The sequence below is a fragment of the Serinus canaria genome, chromosome 21, assembly GCF_022539315.1.
Source record: "Serinus canaria isolate serCan28SL12 chromosome 21, serCan2020, whole genome shotgun sequence".
NCBI classification, from domain to species: domain Eukaryota; kingdom Metazoa; phylum Chordata; class Aves; order Passeriformes; family Fringillidae; genus Serinus; species Serinus canaria.
The window spans coordinates 709,733-731,855 of NC_066334.1; the positions used below are offsets into that span (position 1 = coordinate 709,733).

General features: G+C 51.9%; 1 protein-coding gene across 4 annotated transcripts in view; it reads left to right on the forward strand.

The window, feature by feature from the left end:
* The window catches only part of EPHB2 (EPH receptor B2), a 125,212-nt gene that overhangs the window by 99,547 nt on the left and 3,542 nt on the right, over positions 1-22,123 (forward strand). The window contains exons 6-15 of one of the 4 annotated variants that reach the window (XM_030231468.2): positions 1,955-2,079; positions 8,673-8,835; positions 9,403-9,511; positions 9,655-9,770; positions 11,814-11,936; positions 12,309-12,556; positions 13,174-13,389; positions 16,049-16,198; positions 20,230-20,423; positions 21,241-21,396. In XM_030231468.2, the coding sequence (XP_030087328.2) occupies positions 1,955-2,079; positions 8,673-8,835; positions 9,403-9,511; positions 9,655-9,770; positions 11,814-11,936; positions 12,309-12,556; positions 13,174-13,389; positions 16,049-16,198; positions 20,230-20,423; positions 21,241-21,396 (1,600 nt within the window). The remainder of the gene's footprint in view (positions 1-1,954; positions 2,080-8,672; positions 8,836-9,402; positions 9,512-9,654; positions 9,771-11,813; positions 11,937-12,308; positions 12,557-13,173; positions 13,390-16,048; positions 16,199-20,229; positions 20,424-21,240; positions 21,397-22,123) is intronic. The other 3 variants (XM_030231465.2, XM_030231466.2, XM_030231467.2) reach the window with 3 other exon arrangements.

Genomic DNA, 22,123 nt, shown 5'->3' on the forward strand with positions numbered 1-22,123 from the left:
GGCTAATCCACATCACACCTTCCTTCGGGACTGGGGAAGCCCAGGCAGCTGAAGGAAAATGGTGCAGCAGTGTGGTGGCAGGTCTTGTGTTTGCCAAACCCAGCCCCTTGGCACCCAGACATTGAGCATCCTGGGAACTGTGGTGCTCTGAGTCAGAAAACCAGCAGTGAAGAGGCAGACGGTGGACCAGAAAAATGGCTTTTATTGGTGTGTTAGAGAGGAGTTGCTCAGTGGTAATTTATTGTGATGTGCAGGAACATGCTGGGGCCATGCTTGTCCAAGCACTGCGGTCCTGCCACTGCAACCCCAGCTGGCACAGTTCCTGTCACTGCCCCTGATGCTAAGGGGAGCCAGCCTGAAGATGGGTGAGAGGTGCCTTACTCTGGGTGATCCTCCTCCAGGCTGTTTCTCAGAGCTGCCGAATGAGTTGTTCTTCCATGAAATATTGTAGGGGTTGGACTTGGGGAAAAGCCCATCTGAGTGCAAACCTCTCTGCATCCATTTGGCCTGGCATGCGTGTGATGGGAAAGCTTTCATGCTTTCATGCTACTCTCCAGTCCTCTCCTACCTGTGAGGCTTCTCCTGTGCCCTGAAGCTGCTGCAGTGGTGAGCCTGTGCTGGCAGCTGTGCCAGGGCTAAAGCTCACTGCAGCTCGAGCTCTCTCTCCAGGGCTGGGCTGGCCCTAGGGGAGGTCTGGGGTAGCCCTGCACTGAGGTGGATGTGCTGGCAGAGCCAGCAGCAGGCTAGGCACGGGGAGGGCTCCTCTCACTGCTCTGGGATGCAGGGAGAGGAGGCAGCGCAGGCAGCCCTGGGTGTCAGCCCTGCAGCAGGGGTGGGGTGTCGGCTGCTCTGCTGTCAGCACCTGGAATCAGAGAATATCCCGACTTGGAATGGGCCCACAGGGATTATCAGTCCTGGCCCTGCACAGACACCCCAACAATCCCACCCTGGGCATCCCTGGCAGCGCTGTCCAAACGCTCCTGGAGCTCTGGCAGCCTCGGGGCCGTGCCCATACCCTGGGGAGCCTGAGCAGTGCTCAGCACCCTCTGAGGAGGAACCTTTCCTGATCTCAAGCCTAAACTCCCCTGAGAGAGCTCCAGCCGTTTCCTGGGTGCTGTCCGGGCTCACAGAGCAGAGATGGGAGCTCCCCTCAGGAGAACCTGCAGGCTCCGGTGAGTTTCCTGACCCGCAGGAGTGGAGCAGCCCGGGCTGTTGGCTCACCCCCCTCCCCAGCAGGCCGGACCAGGGCCGCTGAGGGCTTCCCTGGGCGGCCGCAGCTCCACGACCCGCTCCCTGCCCCGTGGGCCTGTCAGCCCAGCGCCCGGCGCGGCTTTCCCGGGGCGGGCCCGGCCGAGGGCCGGCCTGGTTGAAGCAGCAGCAGCAGCAAAAGCGGCCCGCGTGTCTGCGGGCCGGCCGGGCTCTTTGTGCTCGCGGCGAGGAGCGGGGGCCGGCAAGGCGGCTCGCCATTGTCAGCGTGTCAGGTCAGCTTTGTGTTGCCTGCTCAGGCTGCTGGATGCGCTTCCCGTGATTGGCATGTGCAGCTTGCAACCCCAGCCTGCTTGCGCCTTGGGAAGCTGTTCTGTGCGAATGGAAAGACAAAGACCACCCGTTTCCCCACGGTGGGCAGGGAGGAGTGCATGGTATGGGGCTGGTGGGGCTTTTTGTGGAGGAGCAGTGCTGTGCCTGCTCCAACCGTGGGTTCCTTTTGCCATTTTCCTGCTTGAGGCACTGTCCTACATGTTTTCTAACTACCAGTTCCGCAGAACTATTTTTTCTCCCCTCACTGCTCTCTACAAACAACAAAATCCAGGATCTCCTGACCTCTGTGCAGCTCTCTCAGTGCAGGAAGTGAATTCCAAGTTCCTAACAGCAATAACCCTCCTGCCCACCTCCTGCCAGGCTGAGGGTCCTACCTGTGCAGGTGTCTGACTGTCCGTCCTCCTCTCTCTTCCAGCCCCTTCTGCCGTGTCCATCATGCACCAGGTGAGCCGCACCGTGGACAGCATCACCCTGTCCTGGTCCCAGCCTGACCAGCCCAATGGAGTCATCCTGGACTATGAACTGCAGTACTACGAGAAGGTACTGAGGGTCCTTCACGGGGGTCACCCACAGCATTCCGGGGGAGAAGGGGTGCAGACTTCACTTAAGGGCATACAGTGGTTGTTCAGTAGGAGACTTCTCTCATCGTATTTGGTCACATGGGTGACAGTGGCCATCAATCCTTGGGGTGGCCATCAGTCTTTGGGGTCCAGTGATGACACGTGGCCATCAATCCTTGGGGTCCAGTGATGGTTCCAGTGGCCCAAATGTAGAAAATCTACTGGTCATTCAGGAGCTTCTCCTGTCACCTCCACAGAGCTGGTTACAAGTGGACCCATTGTAGGGAGAGCAGGGTAGCCAAGGTCCAGGGTCTATTTTTTCCTTTTTGTGTGCTGTGGCATCAGTAGGAAATGGGAATGACAGGGAACATCCAGTCCCAGGCTGGAGCACACTCAGTGGGTGTCCAGTCCTGGAGATTTTCTGGAGTGCTGTCCATGGGTGCATCTACACCAAAGGTGAGTTTAACATCCTTTCAGCATCCTGAGCCCAGATGTTGTACAGGGAGAAGGTGTCCCATGCTCCCATGGAGGGTTCATGCTGCACTATGGAGGCAGCCTGACAGGGTCCTGAAGCTCTGGCTCTTTCATCCCTGAGGAACCTGCTCCTTCCATAACCTCCCTGTCCAGGCAGACAGAGGGATTTTTTCTGGACTGTGCCCAGGTCCATCCCACCAGTGGCTACTCAGAGACCTGAGGACCATGTGAAGGTTGGTCGAGGACCTGCCAGGCCCTGCCAGTCTGAACTTCATCTGTGCAGCCCAGGGGAGATGGGGAGCAGGAGACTTCTCCTTCCAGGAATCTGCCCCCTTGCACAAGAGCTTATAAACTATACATTATAAATTGCAAAGTAACTAATTAAAAAGCTTTATGATTAAATGGAACTGAAAATATTTTTCCCAGCAGTTGCCAGAAGAAATGATTAATCCCCCCCCACTGCCTGCCTGTGACCTATTTTCTCATCACCAAGAGCCAGAGAGAGAATGGGGAAGGGGGGGCGCTCCTTTGTAAGCTGTTAAATAGGTCCTGACCTATATTGCATAAATCACAGCCATTTATTTTGACCCTTGGAAATTATCCCAGAATATGTGGCAAGATGGATGAGTAGATAACAAGACAGATCTGGGAAGCAAGAGGGGTCCTTTCCCTGGGGACCCTCAATGTAGAGGCAGAAGATCTCAGGGAGTACATTCTCCTCCTCTTACTTTATCTTAGTGTCTTGCCCTTTTTCTTTCTTCCCTCTCCTCTGTTTTCTGAGGGAGGCTGCAAATAAAGGGAATTTTTGTCTAAAAAAACAGTGCTGTTGCTGGTGGCCAGTCTTTGCAGGCAGCCACATCTGCCTGTCCCATTGTCAGAGTTTGAGCGCAACATGTCCCTGATGATGGGGACAAGTGGCCCCACTCTTAGGCAGTGCTGTTCATGGAGCACTAAGTCTGGCACAGAGGGGAGAGCTGGGCTGAGGTTCTCCCTGTCCTGGTTTCAGAGAACCATGGAAGCATCCCAGAATGGTTTGGGTTGGAAGGAACCTTAAAGCTCATCCAGTCCCACCCCCTGCCATGGCAAGGACACCTTCCACTGTCCCAGGCTGCTCCAGTCCCCATCCAACCTGGCCTCAGACACTTCCAGGGATCCAGGGGCAGCCACAGCTTCTCTGGGCCACCTGTGCCAGGGCTTTGGCCCTGCCATGCTCCTCTCCTGCTTCCCATCAATCCAGTAGTTAGACATGGTGTGTGACACATCCCAGGTGTGTCTCACTCCACTGCCAGTCTGTGCAGAGGTGATTTCCTTCCAAATATTTCATTACAAACTGTCCCATGTGCTCAGCAAAGGTCTCTGGAGCTGGTTAAGTTTTTTCTGGTGGAATTTTTTTCCCCCAGTAGAAAATTAAATTTTATTTTCATGAAAACAGCTTAAATGAAGAGTAGCACCATACAAATTGTGTATAAAAAGCACCTTGACTCTTCATTTTTAATGGATTCTCTTCTATACACAGACATTAAATTAAAAAAATAGAAGAATTTATTTTAGTGTTGACAGAAAAGCACTATTCACAATACCTGAAACAAAGGTGTATTTTTGTTTCCCTTTTACAGATTATTTATAACACTGCTATTCTTAGATGCCATTAAAAATGCTTGTACAAAGGCAACATTTTGAGTTTCTTTCACGTGAAGTTGGAGCAAATCTGTGCCGATTGTTGCACAAACACTGCCTGATGTGGCTGCTCTCTGTAGCCCCCACCTTAATGTGTTGTTTTTTCTCTTCCAAGAGGTACCTGCCAGTGTTTGTTTTATTAAAAAAGTCTATGTTGTCTTTATTTGGAAAGGGCGTAGCAGTTTTTATCCAAAGTTGCCAAACTCACCCTGGAGTGTGGGAGCTGGAGACCCACTGCAATGTCAGACACAGCAAAGAGTAATTAGCCCTCCTCATTAAGCAAAATGATTGAGTTTGATGATGCTCAAAGTCACCCATTTTGTAATTGTTTGAAGACATTCAGCCCAATTTGGTCACCAGAGCAAGACTTTAGGAGGCCAAGGAGCCCTTTGACGTCTCCAGTGCTGGAGTAGGGGCATGAGCTGGCTGGGGGATGAAGGATGGGGGAGAGGACCTGTGAGGGTGGATATGGAAGTGAGATAGAAGTAGAGTGCTGCGCTGCTGCGTTGAGTGCACTTTACTCCCCTGAGAGCGGCGGGGAGGCGGCACCGGCTAGCTGGGAGCACAGCAGCAGCTAGCAGCGGGGGGGCACTGCCTTAATTCTCCGGGGCGTCAGGCAGCACCTTCGACAGGGCAGCAATATCGAGAGGAGTGGCAAAAGCGGAGAAGCTTGAGAGAAAAGAGGGTCTTAACTCGCCTGGTGCAGTCCAGAGCTTTTGTTATCTCCAGGGATCTAGGTGGGAAAAGGCAGGGAATGAAGAGTAACAGCAGTATATAAAGGGGGTGGAACATAGGTACAAGAACCAATGGGGGAAACTGAGGAGGGGAATCGGACATAACTGACATGGGCGAGAACTAATGATATAAGAGCTAGGGAGGGGCTCGGAGCACCTGCCCAATCACCTTCTGAGGAAGGGAGAAGTTTCTGGAGAAATGGGCAGGGCCCCGGGAGATGGACAGGGCTCTGGAGGAGGGGAAAATGTAACAAGTGGGGTGGTTGCTAAGGGAATGGGGGTGGAGACAAGGGCTTGGCAGCTTTCCCAGAACAGGAGGGAACCAACTCAGGGAGAGGGGGAAACCAGGGCTGAACCATCAACATAGGCTTAGGGATGCAAAATGGGGAGAACATTATAAGATGGGGAGAACAACTTTTTTGAAGCAATTTTTGTAAATCCTTTGGGTGTCTTGCAGCCTACCCATGTTTCAAGAGACTCCTTCTTTGTTAATCAGACTTTGGTTTCAGCTTCAGTTTGACTTGTGGGAGAGAGAATCAGATGAGGACTCAAAATCAAACCAGTGTGTTATTTTGAATTAGGATCTCCAAACTCAAAAGATAATCAGCAGGGAAAAAACTCCCAAAACCACAAACCTCTGCTTTAAACCACCTGGGATGCACTTGTCTGGAGGAACCCAGAGAGGTAAAAGGGGAAATATGTTTGAGGTGAATGTGCAGGTTCTGGAGAGGTAATACCAAGGAGGAAGAACAGGTTTGATAAGGGAGGGTGGAGAGGTGTAAATGGTTTTTCCTTGTGGTCTGGGTTTAGAGGAGAGCACATCACGAGCACACGTTCATCAGCCAGGCAGATGTCAATTTCCCAGGCTGTCAAGCAACTTGTAGGCTTGGCCATTACATTCCATTTAAAGTCCTCCAGGAGCAGGGATGAGGTTCTCCAAAAGAGCTGGACAGGTTATTTTAAAGCCACTGTGTTGTTAGTGCCCTCCAAGGGCCTGGGAGGATTCATCCAAGCCCATGAGCTCTAAAACTGTAAACATTTCCTGACCTATTTCTCTCCTTGCCTGCCTGGGAAAGGTCCAAGGGAGTGCTGAGGCCTGATCGGACAAACGAGGCCATGAGTTTTCTGTGTGCTCATCTTTCCTTGGTCTGTGTGTATCTGTACTTGAGCTTTTCACTGTCATCAGTCTAATTACGAGAGACCCCAGTGACAATCAGGAACCTTCAGCACCAAGTCCAGATGCATGCAACAGATACTGTAGTTTTTAGAAGGGAAAAGTGTTCCTGAACAGTGTTAATAGTGGAGGTCTCCCAGGTGTTTCACAGAATCATGGGATGGTTTGGCTGGAAGGGACCTCAAAGCCCATCTCATTCCACCCCTGCCATGGGACACCTTCCATAGCCCAGGGTGCTCCAAACCCTGTCCAGCCTGGCCTTGGACACTGACAGGGATCCAGGGGCAGCCACAGCTGCTCTGGGCACCCTGTGCCAGGGCCTCATCACAGAGGGAAATTTCTCCCCAGTATCTCATCTAGCCCTGCTGTCTTTCAGTCTAAAGCCACTCCCCCTTGTCATATTCCTCCATGCCCCTACATGTAACGCAGAACTCCCCTGCACTCCCTGCAGAAGGATTTGCCATCAGCATCTCCACTCCTTGGGTTTGGCCACACACTTGAAGAAATACATTCCTGCCAGGCTCCTCTCTAAGCACCACACCAGAGCACTGCTCAACCAACAGCCCGAGACACAAAATTAACTCCACCCAAGGCCAGGTTGGATGGTGTATAGAGGCCATGGCACAGGTTGCCCAGAGAAGCTGTGGCTGCCTCATCCCTGAAAGCATCCAATGCCAGGTTGGACACTCTGTCTACTAGAAGGTGTCCCTGCCTGTGGCAGGGGTGGAACTGGATGAGCTTTAAGGTCCCTTTCCAACTGAATGTGTTCCATGATTCTTTGACCACAAGATCCCTTACAGGAAGGTACAGCCAGGTGGGTGTCAGTCTCTTCTTCCAGGGAAAAAGCAACAGGACAAGAGGACATAGTCTCAAGGTGTACCAAGGGAGGTTCAGGTTGGACAGCAGGAAGAATTTTTTCATGGAAAGAGTGCTCAGATATTAGAAGGGGCTGCACAAGGAGGTTGTGGAGCCCCCACCCCAGAGGTGTTCAAGAAATACTGGACATGGCACTCAGTGCTCTGGGCTGCTGACAGGTGGGGATCAGTCAAAGGTTGGACTTGATGATTTTGAAGGAATTTTCTGACCTTAATGATTCTGTGGGATCTTCCTTCTGCCTGATTGCCCCTTCATTACCCTCTGTCCATCAGCACTTTACTGCAGAAGTTGGTGAGGAGGTGCTTTCTCTTTTCTGGGAGTTTCACACTGACCTCTTGTTCCCATGGGAAAAGCAGAAATGTCTCCATGCATCCATCTCCATCTCCATGTCATTTCAGAGCTGGGACAGAGGTCAATCCCTTGCTCACACCCTCAGTCACACTTACAGAGTTCCCCAAACCTCTTGTCTCACTTTCTGCCAGTCCCTGCCAGAGTCTCATGAGGAAACCCTTCCTCACTGAGGGTTCAGGGGGCATCCTGTGCAGTGACTTCAAGTCAGGGACTCACTGGAACTTGCCAGCTCAGATTTTGAGCTGCTGCTCCTCTGTTCCATCTGGTAATCTGCCAGGGCAGCCTGACCTGCCAGACCCAAGGTACAGCCAGGATGGATGAATACCTTCAGTGTCACTACAGCCACTGGATTCCAAAATCTGTGCCTGCGCCTCCTTTTCTCGGGTGCTTGCTCACAGCTGGGCTTTCCTAAGAGCTCTTTGTTTTCCAGAAGCATTGTACTGTTGGCATTGCTGTTTTGCTATGACTTTTGGGACTTCATGGCAGCCAGGCTCCCAGCCACTTTCTCTGGCCATGTTCAGAACCCTCTGTCATTGTCCTCTGTTGACTGCAAGTCCCTGGGAGACAGGGACTACCTGTTCTCTTGTATGAGGAAATCCTGCCTATCCACCAGTGCTTCTGGATGAAGGGCACAGTTCCTAAGGGCATTGATGGAACCATCACCTCTACCACTATGTGACTGCTCCAGTCCTCAGCTACAAAACTGCAGACAAAGGGCAGAACAAAAGTTTGGAAATAGTCTCATTATCACTTTTAAATATGCTCTTGGGGTCCCTAGCCTTGGAAACTTGGCTGTGGCCCCTGGAGAAGCAGGCTCTGGGCAGTGGGGTGCAAGCGGAACTTCTCCTGAGGTCCAAAACCCAGTGTTTAGATGGGCTTTACCTCCTGGCAAAGGGAGATGGGAATTGGGGAAGAGCATATGGACTGTGCTCAAGCTGGCTAAGGCACAGCAGGAGAGGGTGGGGGAGGAGGAAAGTGCAAAGAGAAAAGCACAGAAGAGGGAAGAAGTTCCCATCTTCCCATCTCCATGGACCTCAAGGCTTAAAGAAGCAACATGAATTTTGTAGCTACTGCCTTCCCTAGAGCCTTTCCTGAGAGGTGGTGAATAGCCCAGGGATATCCATACTCACATCCCTGAGTTTGTGTCTCCCTGCCAGCAGGAAAGACCTCTTTGTTCAGACCTTGGTGGTCTCTCCACCATAGTCTCCTGCCCTTCCTCCTTCTGGAAGCACAACACCTGATTCTGGACTGTTTTTTCTGATGACAGATTTGTTTTTTTCTTGGCAGGATCTGAGCGAGTTGAACTCGACCACAGTGAAGAGCCCCACCAACACTGTGGCAGTGCAGAACCTCAAGGCAGGCACCATCTACGTGTTCCAGGTGCGGGCGCGCACCGTGGCCGGCTACGGCCGCTACAGTGGGAAGATGTATTTCCAGACCATGACTGAAGGTGAGTCTGCAGCTGCTCTGTAAAGGTGACTCAGGGTCTAGAGAGATGTGGAGATAGACAAACAGCTGGTCAGTCCCTTCAAGTGTGTATTGAGAAATGACATTCAAGACCTGGAGAGGGGCCTGGGTGCTTGTTCCATGCAGAGAAGTCCCAGTTTCTGCCCAGCCTTTCTCTTGTGGGGATGTGTCTGCTCAGATGGATGTAGAAGAAGCAAAATCTGTTTTTTACCCGCATAGCTGCTGATGACAAATGCAGAGCCATGTTTTACTTTTCTAAATTTGTGCTGCTAAATAAAACAGACCAAGCCAGTTTTCTGGCCCTGGGGCCAAGGACAAGGCACAGCATGCATCCACAGGAGTAAACCTTTCTCCCAAAAGGAATAGCTCCATCCAGCCTTCCTTCTGGGACACATCCCTCAGCCAGAGGGGAGTCCCAACTGTCCAAGACCAAAGCCATGCCAGGAATCAAACGTGGCACATGCTCAGGGCTGTCCTCTGACCTCAATGGCCTTGTGGGGGATGGCACATGCCATGCCACAGTAACCTGTTCCCTTTTCCTCTGTGGCAGCCGAGTACCAGACCAGTGTGCAGGAGAAGCTGCCACTCATCATCGGCTCCTCAGCGGCGGGGCTGGTGTTCCTCATCGCCGTAGTGGTCATCGGCATCGTGTGCAACAGGTAGGACAGGCTGAGACACCCAGGGCCGGGCAGGGCATGGGCACTGGAGATGGGGGATGGCACAGAGGGGGCAGAGGTGTCCCCACAGCGCAGCCCCAGCCCCGAGGGGCCCATGCTGTGCTCAGGTCTCCCTTCCCTTCCAGAAGACGGGGCTTCGAGCGGGCTGACTCGGAGTACACGGACAAGCTGCAGCACTACACCAGTGGCCACAGTACGTACCGGGGGCCCCCCCCGGCCCTGGGGGGCCGCTCGCTGCTCGGTTCGTGCTCCTGTTCACTCGGGATTTGTGGGGAGGGCTCTGGGCAAGGTGTGCATGTGTGTGTGGGCAGGGCAGCTCCAGATCCCCCCTGCCCCTGATCCCTGCCCTGCTCTCAGCCCTGCACACTGTCAGGTGCCTGAGCATTTCCTCCAGATGTCTGTGACAACCAACACCCCCTGAAGCATCACCGTCTTCTGTGCTGCAGCATCTGCCACTACACCATGTCTTCCTCCTCCAGCTCCTGAGCTTTGCCCATCTCCTGGGCAAAGTGAGACCCCCAGTGAGACCCCTTCCCTGACCTGTCCCTGTCCTGTAGAGTGCTGTCTCCCTGCAGGAACCCAGAGACCTTTGCCAGAGCCCATCCCAGTGCTCCCAGATTTCCAGCAGATATATCTATGTATAGGTATATAATACAATACCTAACATGCCTTCTCTTGTAGCCTCCCTCTTCCAACATCTCTGTGCAAGGCACTCCCTCACATCCAGCATTCCTGCTCAGCCTCACTGCATACCCTGCCTCACCCTAATGCATCCTTCTTTCCCTATCCCTGGAAGTGTCCAGGGCCAGGTTGGACAGGGCTTGGAGCAACCTGGGATAGTGGCAGGTGTCCCTGCCTGCAGCAGGGGGTGGAATGAGACGAGGTCATTTAAGATTCCTTTCAACCCAAACCATTCCATGATTCTATGATTAACGCCTGCCTTCATGTCCCTGAAATTCCTTTCTCCCCCATCACTAGAGACCTGTTGCTCTAATCTTGCTTTATTCTAATCTCAGTTGTGATTTTTCTCGTGCTCTACTTGCAGCTTCAGGATTTCTGCCCTTTTAATACCTTATTCCTGTACAAATCTAGGCCTTGCTCAGAGCATGGAAAACACCAGTATGGTTTCCACTCAGGACTCATTGTTGCTCCTGCTTTTACCTGGGAAACATGTCCCAAAAGGCAGAGCTGCAGCCCTGTGCCGTAGCAGCCTGTGCTGGCTGCCTCGCTATCACTTACCAGGAAAAATGACACTTTTCAGGAGACATTATGTAAATGCAGCTCTCAGTTGTTTGTCAGTCTGGGCTGCAAACACACATTCACACATTCTCCCAGGACCTGGTGTAGGATGTGACAGCTCCAGGCTGGGATGGGTTTAATCACTATGCCTGCACCACTCAGAACAGGCCTGGTGCCACGGGATGCAGCAGAGCTGATACAACCTGGATGGCCTATTAGCCCCTTCCTCACCCAACACACCTGGCCAGGGCTCAGTTCCTGCTCAGTCCCCAGCAGTGATTGCTGTGCAGACACTGCAGCAAATTGCCAAGGCCCAGGGAGCCTGTGAGCCCTGCAGAACTCCCGAATACAACCAGCATCCTGGAGCTGGGAGTCAGTCTGGTGCTCTGTGCGGCTCCTTATTTAGGGAGCTGTGAGCTCTGCTCTCCAAATTGCCCATTTTGGATTGAGCCAAGGGCAAGAAAATGAGTACAGAAAGGGGAGAGGTACAGGTGAGGGCTGTGCCACCGTGCAGGTGGCTGGGATATGGCAGCAGCAGTCCAGCCTCACCAGGTCCCTTGGCCACTGCCTTTCCCATGATGTGTCACTGTGTCCCTGCTCGGCCTAGCAAGAGAAACCTGTCTTTTGTGACTTTCCTAGTGTGTTCTACTGCTTCTCTTGGGGCTCCCAAGAGGGAACCCAGCCTTGGGCAGGGGTGTCTGTCAAGAGAACAGGGCAGACTGGACTGTCCCTCCTGCTTGCAGAACTCCTGGAAGGGTCACAGATCCCCCATAGAGGAATCTACAGTTTGTAGTCCAGGCTCATGATGTAGCTCCTTACTGCCCCAACATTGACCTGTGGGACAGTGTTCATGAAAATCAGTCTTAACAGTCATGTGAAACATAGCTCTGCATGTTCTTTCTCAAACTGTTTCTGTCTGCTTCGTGCCTTGATTATGCAATTTGCTGAGGTAAAAGACCATCACTCAAACTGTTTTCTCTTTTCCTTGATGCCAACCATTGCAGTTGCATCCATCCGTCTGACTCTCTCCCTTACCTTTCTGCAGTGACTCCAGGCATGAAGATTTATATTGATCCTTTCACCTACGAAGATCCCAATGAGGCTGTCAGGGAATTTGCAAAAGAAATTGATATCTCTTGTGTCAAAATCGAGCAGGTGATTGGGGCAGGTAGGTGACCTGGGAATGGCTGGCTGGCCCTCAGCAGCACAGGATCCTTCATGGTGCCAGGATTTGGGAGGGTTTAGCCTGATGCCACCAGGACTGATGCCACTAAGATCTTTCTTAGCCCCAGGCTGGACTAGAAGGAGCAGGGAAATCCAGTGCAGGAGAATCAAGACCATCAGTTCCCATGTGCATGTGATCCCATGGGCAGTGCTCCTCATGGATGAGTGCAGCTGGAGGGTTGGAGAGGGAGGGAACACAGGTCAGGGGGTGGGTACTCAGCTCATGACAGGCAGGGTGGGCACAGCTGGAGCCAGGGGTCCCTTGGGGGGCACAGGAGAGGTGGGGAAGGCTCATAGGCCCTACTTGTCTTCACAGGGGAGTTTGGTGAGGTGTGCAGTGGGCATCTCAAGCTTCCAGGCAAAAGGGAGATCTTTGTGGCCATCAAGACCCTCAAGTCTGGCTACACGGAGAAGCAGAGACGGGACTTCCTGAGTGAGGCCAGCATCATGGGGCAGTTTGACCACCCCAACGTCATCCACCTGGAGGGGGTGGTCACCAAGAGCTCTCCAGTCATGATCATCACTGAGTTCATGGAGAATGGCTCTCTGGACTCCTTCTTGCGGGTATGAGATCTGGGAGTGTGCAGCTTTAGAGGCTGTGCTAGCACAGAGGGGATTTGGGGGGGAAGGTTCTCTTTCCAGTGGCCTTCCCAGCCTGGCGTTCCCTGTCACTGGGGCAGCTGCTGCATTGTCCAGAGGTCTGTTTTGGGAACAGAGCAGGGGGTGGCAGCACCAGGGCTGTCATTTCATATGTGTCTATCCACGCATCCTAGCGAGAGGCTGTGCCTGCCTGCCCACAGGTGCACATCCAGACTGACCCATGGACACCCAGGGAGGGACAGTCTAACACAGCTTTAACCCAGCAGGACCCCACCTCCAGCTGCTCTGTCTGAATATTTCTAGTTCTGGCTTTGAAGTGAAGTAACCTGGTTAGTGGGAATAGATTGTCCTTTCTGAGCTCTGCTGTGCAGGGTGGGTGCATTTTGAGGTGACGGCAGCTGCAGTAGTGGTGGCCTTGGGATGTGTGAGGTGACTCCCAACTCCTGTGAGCTCTGCACTCCCCACCCTCCCTGGGAGGAAATGTACTCATGGCATATCCTGCCATGGGTTTGGAAAGAGACTCCTGGCTTTTGCCTGGACTGTGAATCTGCTCCTGTCACTTGTTTCCGTGTGTCCCTCAGCAAAACGATGGGCAGTTCACGGTGATCCAGCTGGTGGGGATGCTGCGGGGCATCGCCGCGGGCATGAAGTACCTGGCAGACATGAACTACGTGCACCGGGACCTGGCCGCCCGCAACATCCTGGTCAACAGCAACCTGGTGTGCAAGGTGTCTGACTTCGGCCTCTCCCGCTTCCTGGAGGACGACACCTCCGACCCCACCTACACCAGTGCTCTGGTAATGCTGCTCTTCAGCCAGGGAGGGGCAGGTGTGAAGGAAGGAGTGGGAGAGGGAAGGAGGGACCTTCCCCTTGACAGCAGGGAGCACCTTTACAGGGTGTCAGCAGCAAAAAGGTCCCAGATGAGAAATAGCGATGAAATAAACTGTAGAATATTTTCCCTTGCAAGGTCCTGTCATTCCTGTGGATAGCTGAGCCTTCCTCCAAACATGTCTGCAAACACACATGTGTCCCTGAGAAGCCCTTGGTTGGGATCGTGCTCTGCGCCCTCCCCGTATGATTCACCTGGGATCCTTTGAGATGCAATGCAGCCCTGACAGATTTGTTGCCAGGGCAGCAGGTCTGGGTTTCTTACCTTCACTGTCCAGTCGTGCTGCCCTGCTGTCCTTCCTCATGTCATCTCACTGGCTCAGCCCCAAGAAGGATAGACTGAAAGTGTAGGAAGTGTGGGTGGGTGCCAGATACTAGATACTGATCTTCCAGAGAGTATCCAATTTAAACAGAAAAACACTCCTAAAAATGACTTCATGTTCATGTAACAACTTCCCAGGAACACCTTGGTGCCATAGACACAAGTGCCACCAAAAACTTGTGGCTCATGTCAGGTTGCAAAAGGTGCCCCAGGACCAGAGGATTGTTTGGTTTTGCTCGGTGAGAGCTCAGCCAGGAGTTCTCATAAATACTACACAGAAATGCTCTTCACAGTGCATCAGGATCAATGTCCATGTCAGGAATCCTTGGAAATCAGTGTTGACAGAGCTGGGGCATGACCTGTAGGAAATCACCTCTCCTGGGTCTTTTGAAGCTGGCAGCGATGAGATGTCTGGCATAGCTCTTAGTAAATTTTATCAGTAGCTAAATACCTAACACACACCTAAAAATGTGTGGGTTTATTCTCATCCGTGTAGCTTCAGACATCAACTCGTCCATCTCACACAACCATCAATGGTTTTTACAAACACTAATAACATTTATTTTTCATATATCCCTTACAGCCAATTAAATTTCCCTTTGTTAACTAAATACATGGTGTTTACTGCTGTTCTCTATCCGTGGTTTTATGCGTGTAGCTTTTCTCTCTAATAAAAAATTCGTCATCCCTAATTTATTCTCCTTGAACTTTGGGCACTGTAGCAGAATATTTATTATCCATAATGACAGACTATGTGCACCAACTGAATCAGAAGTATCTTTTTCTGCAAAATGGTTTTTATCATCACTCTCCTAGTGACCTTGTGTCCATGGGTGAGCAGAAGCCACAAGTTCTGGCCTGGGAGGTTCGTGCTGGACCTTTAGGAAAGTCTTTAGAGTGGTGAAGCTCCAGGTCAGATCCCACGGAGATGGCAGGTCTCACTGAAGTGAGTTCCCAAAAGAATCCACCAAAGTCTAATTTGTACTTTAGGACTTCTTTTTAGCCATTTTTAAAATCCATTGCTTGCCAGGAGTTCTGTCAGGAGTCTGCCTGGTAGAGAGGACATCCTGTTTGGCATGGATTGCTTCGTCTTCCCCTCTTTGGAAAACAATATTTTGTCTGAGGTTTGTGGCTGTGAAAAGATTAAGAAACATTATCTTTTTTCATTATTCTTCCATGTACTGGGGCTGAGTCCTGAAAAGTCCTGAGAGACCCTTAATAAGACGTGGCAGTTGTTCATTGACAAAATATAATGTTTTTTAATCTTCTCACAGCCACAAAACACAGACACTTTTGCTTATTTTTTCAGCACAGGGGAATATTTTCCCTTCAGAAGGTCCCTTGAGTGAATGGCTCAACTCCAAAGCTCCTGGTAGAAAATCAGGAGACAGGAAGGGCTTAAGCAGAGCCTTCAGTCCCTGTGTCCCCATTTGTGTGTGCCACTCCTGTGCTTAACTCCTCAGTGGGAGTGGAGAATACTGATTGCTCCAGAGCTGGATGACAGAGACCCCAGTGCCCACCCAGTCTTATCCCATTTTTCACCAGTGACCCCCCACCATCCCATACTGAAGGATCAGAACCTGCTGGATCAGGTGTAGATCCACAGACAGGCTGGGACACCAGGACTCAGACCAGAAATGGTCTATTGCTGACTTCAAAGAGTGGAAGCTGTAGGTGGCTGAAGAGGAAGGTGTTCTAATTCCATTTATTCTCCTCTACAGGTAGCCAGGTGACAGCAAAAGGGTAGAGGAAGATCAGTTTGGGTTTTTTACATTCCTGGCCATTCACTTTCTACCAAAGACCCTCTTAGCACATGGGAATTTTACCATGCAGGAGCAAGGGGGGAGGAGCTGGCCTTGGTTAAGATGGTGATGAGGAGACTGAGGGGACACCTCTAAGTGACATTCAGGGCAGTAATGAAGAGAGAGAGCCAAACTCTTCGCAGTGGCATCAGATGATACAATAAAGGGGTCATAGACAAAAACATGGCTGGGGAGGTTCTAGGTGAGCAACAGGAAAAGCTCCTTCCTCAGGAGGGTGGTGGGACAGGTTACCAAATAGGGAGAATCATCATCATTGAAGGCTTCCAGCATGGCTGGACAATCCACATCCACCCTGAGGGACAGACAGTCCTGTGCTTCCTTCCTTCTGGGATTTTACTGGAATATCACAGGCAAATATTGTGGACACTGCTATTTTTCAGTTGCTCCTGCTCTCTCTGTTACCATCCCATTTTTCTCCTGCAGGGTGGGAAGATCCCGATCCGATGGACGGCACCTGAGGCCATTCAGTACCGAAAGTTCACCTCAGCCAGTGATGTGTGGAGCTATGGAATAGTCATGTGGGAGGTGATGTCCTACGGAGAGCGGCCCTACTGGGACATGACCAACCAGGATGTGAGTTCTTGGGAAACCAGGGGCAGAAACACTGCAAAGGGGAGCCCTGCAAGGCCAAAGCATGTCCACTGCCTCTCCCAGCCTGTGGCATGTCCAGAACCTTCTCTGTTGTGGCAGATGTGTCTAAGGTCAACACCTTTGGAAACAGTAATAGGAATAATTTGGGGATTTATTCAGGCCCTATGGTGCTACTGTAGCAGAGATTGGGATGGCACAGCACCCACTGCACAGGGTTAAGGGGAGCACCCCAGGGGTGTTGGCAGGTGCTGAGGAAGAGAAGGAGCAGGTGGGTGAAAAAGGAGATGTCCCTAAGCTGAGAGCCTCTGGAGCAGAGCTTCATCTGCTGGGATCACAGACACTCCAGGAAAGTCTGTAACAAAGCCTCAGAATGGCTTGGGTTGGAAGAGACCTTTACAGATCATCTCCTTCCAACGCCTGCCATGGTCAAGGACATCTGCTAGATAGTTATTAAATTTCCCATGGGAAGCTTGAACGGTTTTTTGTAGGAAGCCAAGTAACTTAGACACAGCTAGAAACCAAAACCACAAGGTACTTCATAACATGCCCAATTTTAAATATTTCATTCCTCTGCTCTAATTCAGGTCAAACAGTTACATGCACTTCTTGCTCCAGGGATGTTTCCTGCAAGGATGGCCCCTGGCTGCAGTCCCTGTCCTCAGCACAGCAATGCCATTTCCATTCTCCCTGGTCCTCTTGATGTGGCACCTGGGGCTCAAAGCCCATCTGGCCAGTGGCAGTGAGTGCTGCGAGGATGCTGCACCTGCATGTGTGTGCCAGAAGGCCACTTTTAACTCTGTCTCTCAGAACAGCTGCCCTTCCTCACGTCATGAATACTCGGGATGTAACGCCAAGGTCCTGGGTGGACCTAGGGGATGCAGAAAGCTCGTCTTGGCTCTTGCATTATATGCCTGGCTTCCAGTGTGTCTCAGAGCAGCTCTGGGGAGTCCCTTGGAAGCCTTCAGACATGCACTTCATCTCCACCATGCTGTGGGCTCCTAAGACCTTGCCTTACAGGCAGAGAGCGAGAGCCAAGCTCCCTGTCCCTCCTGTCTCCTCTCTGACTCTTGTCCCTCCTCCTGTCCCTATGGCAGATTAGACTTTTTCAATCTCAATAGAGCTCCATCTGTGCCACATCAGGTTTCTCCAGAGTGGGACTATTTCCTCCCTAATGGCTGGTGGGAAATTTATTAATATGAATTCCTAAGCCTGTAGCAGGGGGATGATGCCTTAGAACTTTTGGCTGTTCACAGCCTCTGCTACTCCAGGAAAATGTTTCCATCAGTTCTTGGAGGCAGAGGGATGGGACTTGGGGGTCTGCCTTTCTCAGCAAGGACAATTCCCTTCCTGCTAAGCCATTGTTGTCACCTCAGTTTCAAGCATGTCCTGCACCAGATGTTCCTGTACCTTCCCTGTCCCTTTTACTTCTCTGGGAGCTCTTCCCTCGCTGGTTTCTCCTGCCACGGCTGCGCTGCTGTGGCAGTACCACTCGCTGTGCCAGAGATGGCAGAGCTGTGCCTGTCCCTGGCACCTCCCACTGCTCCAGGGATGGCAGAGCTGTGCCTGTCCCTGGCACCTCCCGCTGTGCATTGCTGTCCCCAGCCCCTGCTCCCTTTCCATGTCACAGGACATGGTGCCCTAGAAGCTGTCACCACTTAAGCACAGCTGGTCCTGCTGTGGAGGAGCGTGGCGGATATTGAGGGCAGATTACCCTCCTGACCCTGCGGTGTGAGCGCCTGGGGCAGTGGCTGGGGAGGACATGGAGAGAGCTGGGGCTGCCTCTGGGAGGAGGCTGACAAGGAGAGAGCTGGGGCTGCCACTGAGATGAGGCTGACATGGAGAGAGCTGGGGCTGCCTCTGGATGTGGCTGATGGCAGCAGGACTTGCTGGGAACAGAGAGGAGTGCTTGGTGTTTGCATGGAGCTGGTGCCCACCCTGTGCCTCCCCTGCTGCTGGCCAGGGCAGACCTGAACCCAGGGAGCTGGGGCTCAGCACCCCTTGGGAGATTCCCTGAGCTGCACAAAGCACATCAGTAGCCATAAAATCCTTGAGGCTGGAAAAGGCTCTGAGATCATTTGGTCCAACCATCAATGTAGCACTGCCATGTTCACCCTAAACATGTCCCCAAATGCCACATCCACACACATTTTGAAACCTTCCAGGGATGGTGACTCTACCACTTCCCTGCACAGCCTGTTTCAATGCTGTGACAACCCTTTCCCTACTGTCCAATCCAAACTTTCCCTGGTACAACTTGAGGCCATTTACTCTAGTCCTGCCACTTGTTACCTGGGAGAAGAGACCAACACTCCCCGGCTCCACCCTCCTGTCAGTGATTTGTAGAGGAGTTAACCCTGATCAGACCTTCACAGGCCCCATGGGGCCATCACCATGTCCAGCCAGGGCAGCAGAACTGGGGGAGGGCTCTTCCATCTGGCAAATATTGGCAGCAGCAGTGCCAGCCCCGTGTCTCAGGTCACCCAGCACCTTGGCCACACAACAGTGCCTGCAGCACCTCCCAGTCCATTCTCTGCCTGGAGCCACAGACTGTCTCAAGCCCTGTCAGGTGCCCTTCTCACACTCTGGGTTGTTTGGCATGGATCAGCCACCAGCTTTTCCCTGCTTCTCTCCCATTCCCATTCCCAGTATCCTTAATTTTCTCAGTGTAGTCTCCCTACTCAACAATATGTCCACCACCATGAGTATGTCTAGACTTCCCCAGGATGGGGGCACAGCCCTAGGGAATCCCACCAGAAAGATCTCTGTCTTTGGAATTGTGCAAGACATGGCTGGACAAAGCCATGGCAGCCTTGATCCCATAGTGAGAATAGCCAGAGACATGGAGGTTCTTCCTCAGGATCTCTGAGGGAGGTTCTGGCACTCTTCCTTCCCTTGTCCATCGTTCCTGTGGAGACTTCGTCATTTTGAGATCTGCTCCTGATTCCTGCAGTATCATCAGTTCTGGTTTTTGTCCTTACTTCTGGGTTTTGTTGCCATGCACAAGCCCATCTCTGGTGTTCAAGACTCCTTCTGCTCATCCTTCAGTGCCTGTGCTGTTAGTGGCCAAGGAGGCAGGAGAATCCTGCCAGTACATGCCCCTGTCAGAGGAACAGATATTCCTGGAAGAAGTGGAGCAGCTTCATCCTTGTTTGTCACCCAGGAGAGGATTGAGGGCTGCAGGTGCAGAGTGGCAGGGCGGTGGAGTTCCCCTTGAAGAAGATCCTTCAACCCTTGTTCCATTCCAGAAGATCGTCTAGTCCTTGCTCCAGCTCTTGTGGACATTGCAAGGCCAGACATTTTCCTGGATTGTGTGGAACAGTAAGGAATGGCCAAAGCCTTTTTGAATGAGCCTGGAGGTGCAATGTAGCTTTGTCAAGGTGTGCTACAGCTCTTCTGTGCACACTGCAACCAAGTTCTCCTGGGCCTGGCTGTGCTGCCTGGGGTCTGAGTCCTCCCCATGGTGTTTTGCACTTGCACAGGTCTGCAGAAAGATCCTGCTGTTTGTGCTGACTGAGCCACCCACACCGTGGCATGACCCTGTCACCTGGACGAGCTGGTTTGTGTCAGGAGCGCAAAACACCACTGGGGGATGGAAAGCACAGGGACAGTCTTTAACTCACCCCCCCTTCTCTGGATGGAGATGTTTTCCCAGCAAGCTGTTGTGCTATGTCCAAGGAAAGCATGATCCCTTCTCTCTGACTCCCCTGCCTGCAGCTGTGGGATCACACATTCTGTCAGGGCAGCAGGGCTGCTCCTTTCCCCAGATCAGGAGACTGCTCCTGACAGCTACCCAGGCTGGAGGGCTGAGCAAAGCTTGTGGCACCTCCCAAGACACCTCACATTTGGCCTGACCTGCTCATTACAGTGTGAGGTGTGGATGAGATGGGAAAGCAGCAGTGAGTACAGGCTGCAGGATCAGTCATATCAGTCACTCTCAGGATCCAAGAAAAGGCACATTATGAATTAAATAGGTTTTATCAAAGCTGTTCTGATGCCTCTTTCTCTTCCTGCAGGTGATAAATGCCATTGAGCAGGACTATCGGCTGCCACCGCCAATGGACTGCCCAAATGCCCTTCACCAGCTGATGCTGGACTGTTGGCAGAAGGATCGGAACCACAGGCCCAAATTTGGGCAAATTGTCAACACCTTGGATAAAATGATCCGAAATCCAAACAGCCTGAAAGCCATGGCACCTGTCTCCTCTGGGTATGTGTCTCTGTCCTCCTCTTGTCTTTTGGCTCCTCTGAACAGGTCTGGTGTCCTCCTGGTCCTGGTGGCACCATCCCTGTGCATCTCAGGAGCTACTTTAGAGCTTGGCCTGTGTTTGATCCTTTATAGGGAGAGCATTAAAAGATCATAGAATCACAATTTGGGGTGGAAGAGACCTTAAAGCCCACCTCATTCAACCCCTGCCATGGGCAGGGACACCTTCCACTATCCCAGGTTGCTGCAAGCCCCATCTAAGCTGGCCTTGGACACTGCCAGGCTTGGGGCATCCACAGAGCAGGGATGCAGATGTCAAGGTCCCTCTCCTTGGGCAGCTCTGGTGAGCACAGGCAGTTCTTGGACAGTGCACTCTGCACATAGAGGAGCACTTTGGTTTCATGTACATGGGGATTCTGGGGTGGTGGGATTGTTCTGGTGTTCCAGTCCCACTGCACTGGGAGCAGATAAAGCCCCTGAGGCAATGTGGAGTTTCCCTGGGCTGGGTGGGTTGCACCAGCTTGGGAAGCACTGGCCCTATATGAGAGTGACCTTTGTCCCTGTGAGCAGCCAGGATTTAAAGCTGCATCCCATCATCTGTGATGGCTCCAGCCTCTCCTGCAGGAACTGATTCAGAAGTGCTTCCCTGATGCTCTGCACAGTCCTTCCCTGGCAGAACAGTGATTTCTGGCTGGAATTCCACACTACAGGGTAGTGTCTGCACTGTGAATGATGCTGATCCTGTGCCTCAGCTGCTGGAGGGTGCAGGAACAGTTGTGCTTGCAGCTCATGGTGTGTCACTGCCCATTTCTTGTTTCAGGATGAACCTCCCCCTCCTTGACCGCACAATCCCGGATTACACCAGCTTCAACACTGTGGATGAATGGCTGGATGCCATCAAGATGAGCCAGTACAAGGAGAGCTTTGCCAGTGCTGGTTTCACCACCTTTGATGTAGTATCTCAGATGACTGTAGAGTAAGTGCCCAGGCTTTGAGTCCCAAAGCACAAGGAAAAGTCCCAGCAGTTTTGCAACAATTGGTGTTGAATTAGATTTTATTTTTATATGATGTAGTTTTACTTTTATAGAATTGTTGCTTTGTGGAGCTAATTCTAATCTATTTAGTCTCCAGATGATATGTCTGTCTGCACCTGCAGAATTCCTCTCCCACTATCACTCTGTGGAAATGAACACCCCTGCCAGGGGTGTCCAAACCTCTATACGGGACAATCAGATTTTAGGCTGGCATCAGACAATTCTCCAGAGCACTTCTGAACTCTGCACTCCTCTTGGATGGCTGATGTATTGATGGAGACAAGCATGGTGCAAAGTTCTGCCTAAGAAAGGCAGAATCACAGAGTGGTTACAGTTGAAAGGAACCACTGGAGGTCATCCAGTCCAACCTTCCTGCTCAGTTTCTAGAGCTCCTCACTCAGGATTATGTCTGTGGAAAGAGATTTCATACCCTCTCTGGGAAGTCCCACAGTAAAGAAGTTCTTCCTCGTGTTCTGGTGGATTTTTCTGGGCATTCATTTCTTCCCATTGCTTCTCATCCTGTTGCCCTGCCTGTCTCCAGCCTCTGCCACATCTCCTCACACACCTCAAGATCCTCTTGTGAAGGGTGATTTCACGTTTGTGCTGCATCCACTAAAAATGTCCTGCATCTACAAAAATTATCCTGGAGTGACAATTGACAAGTGACAA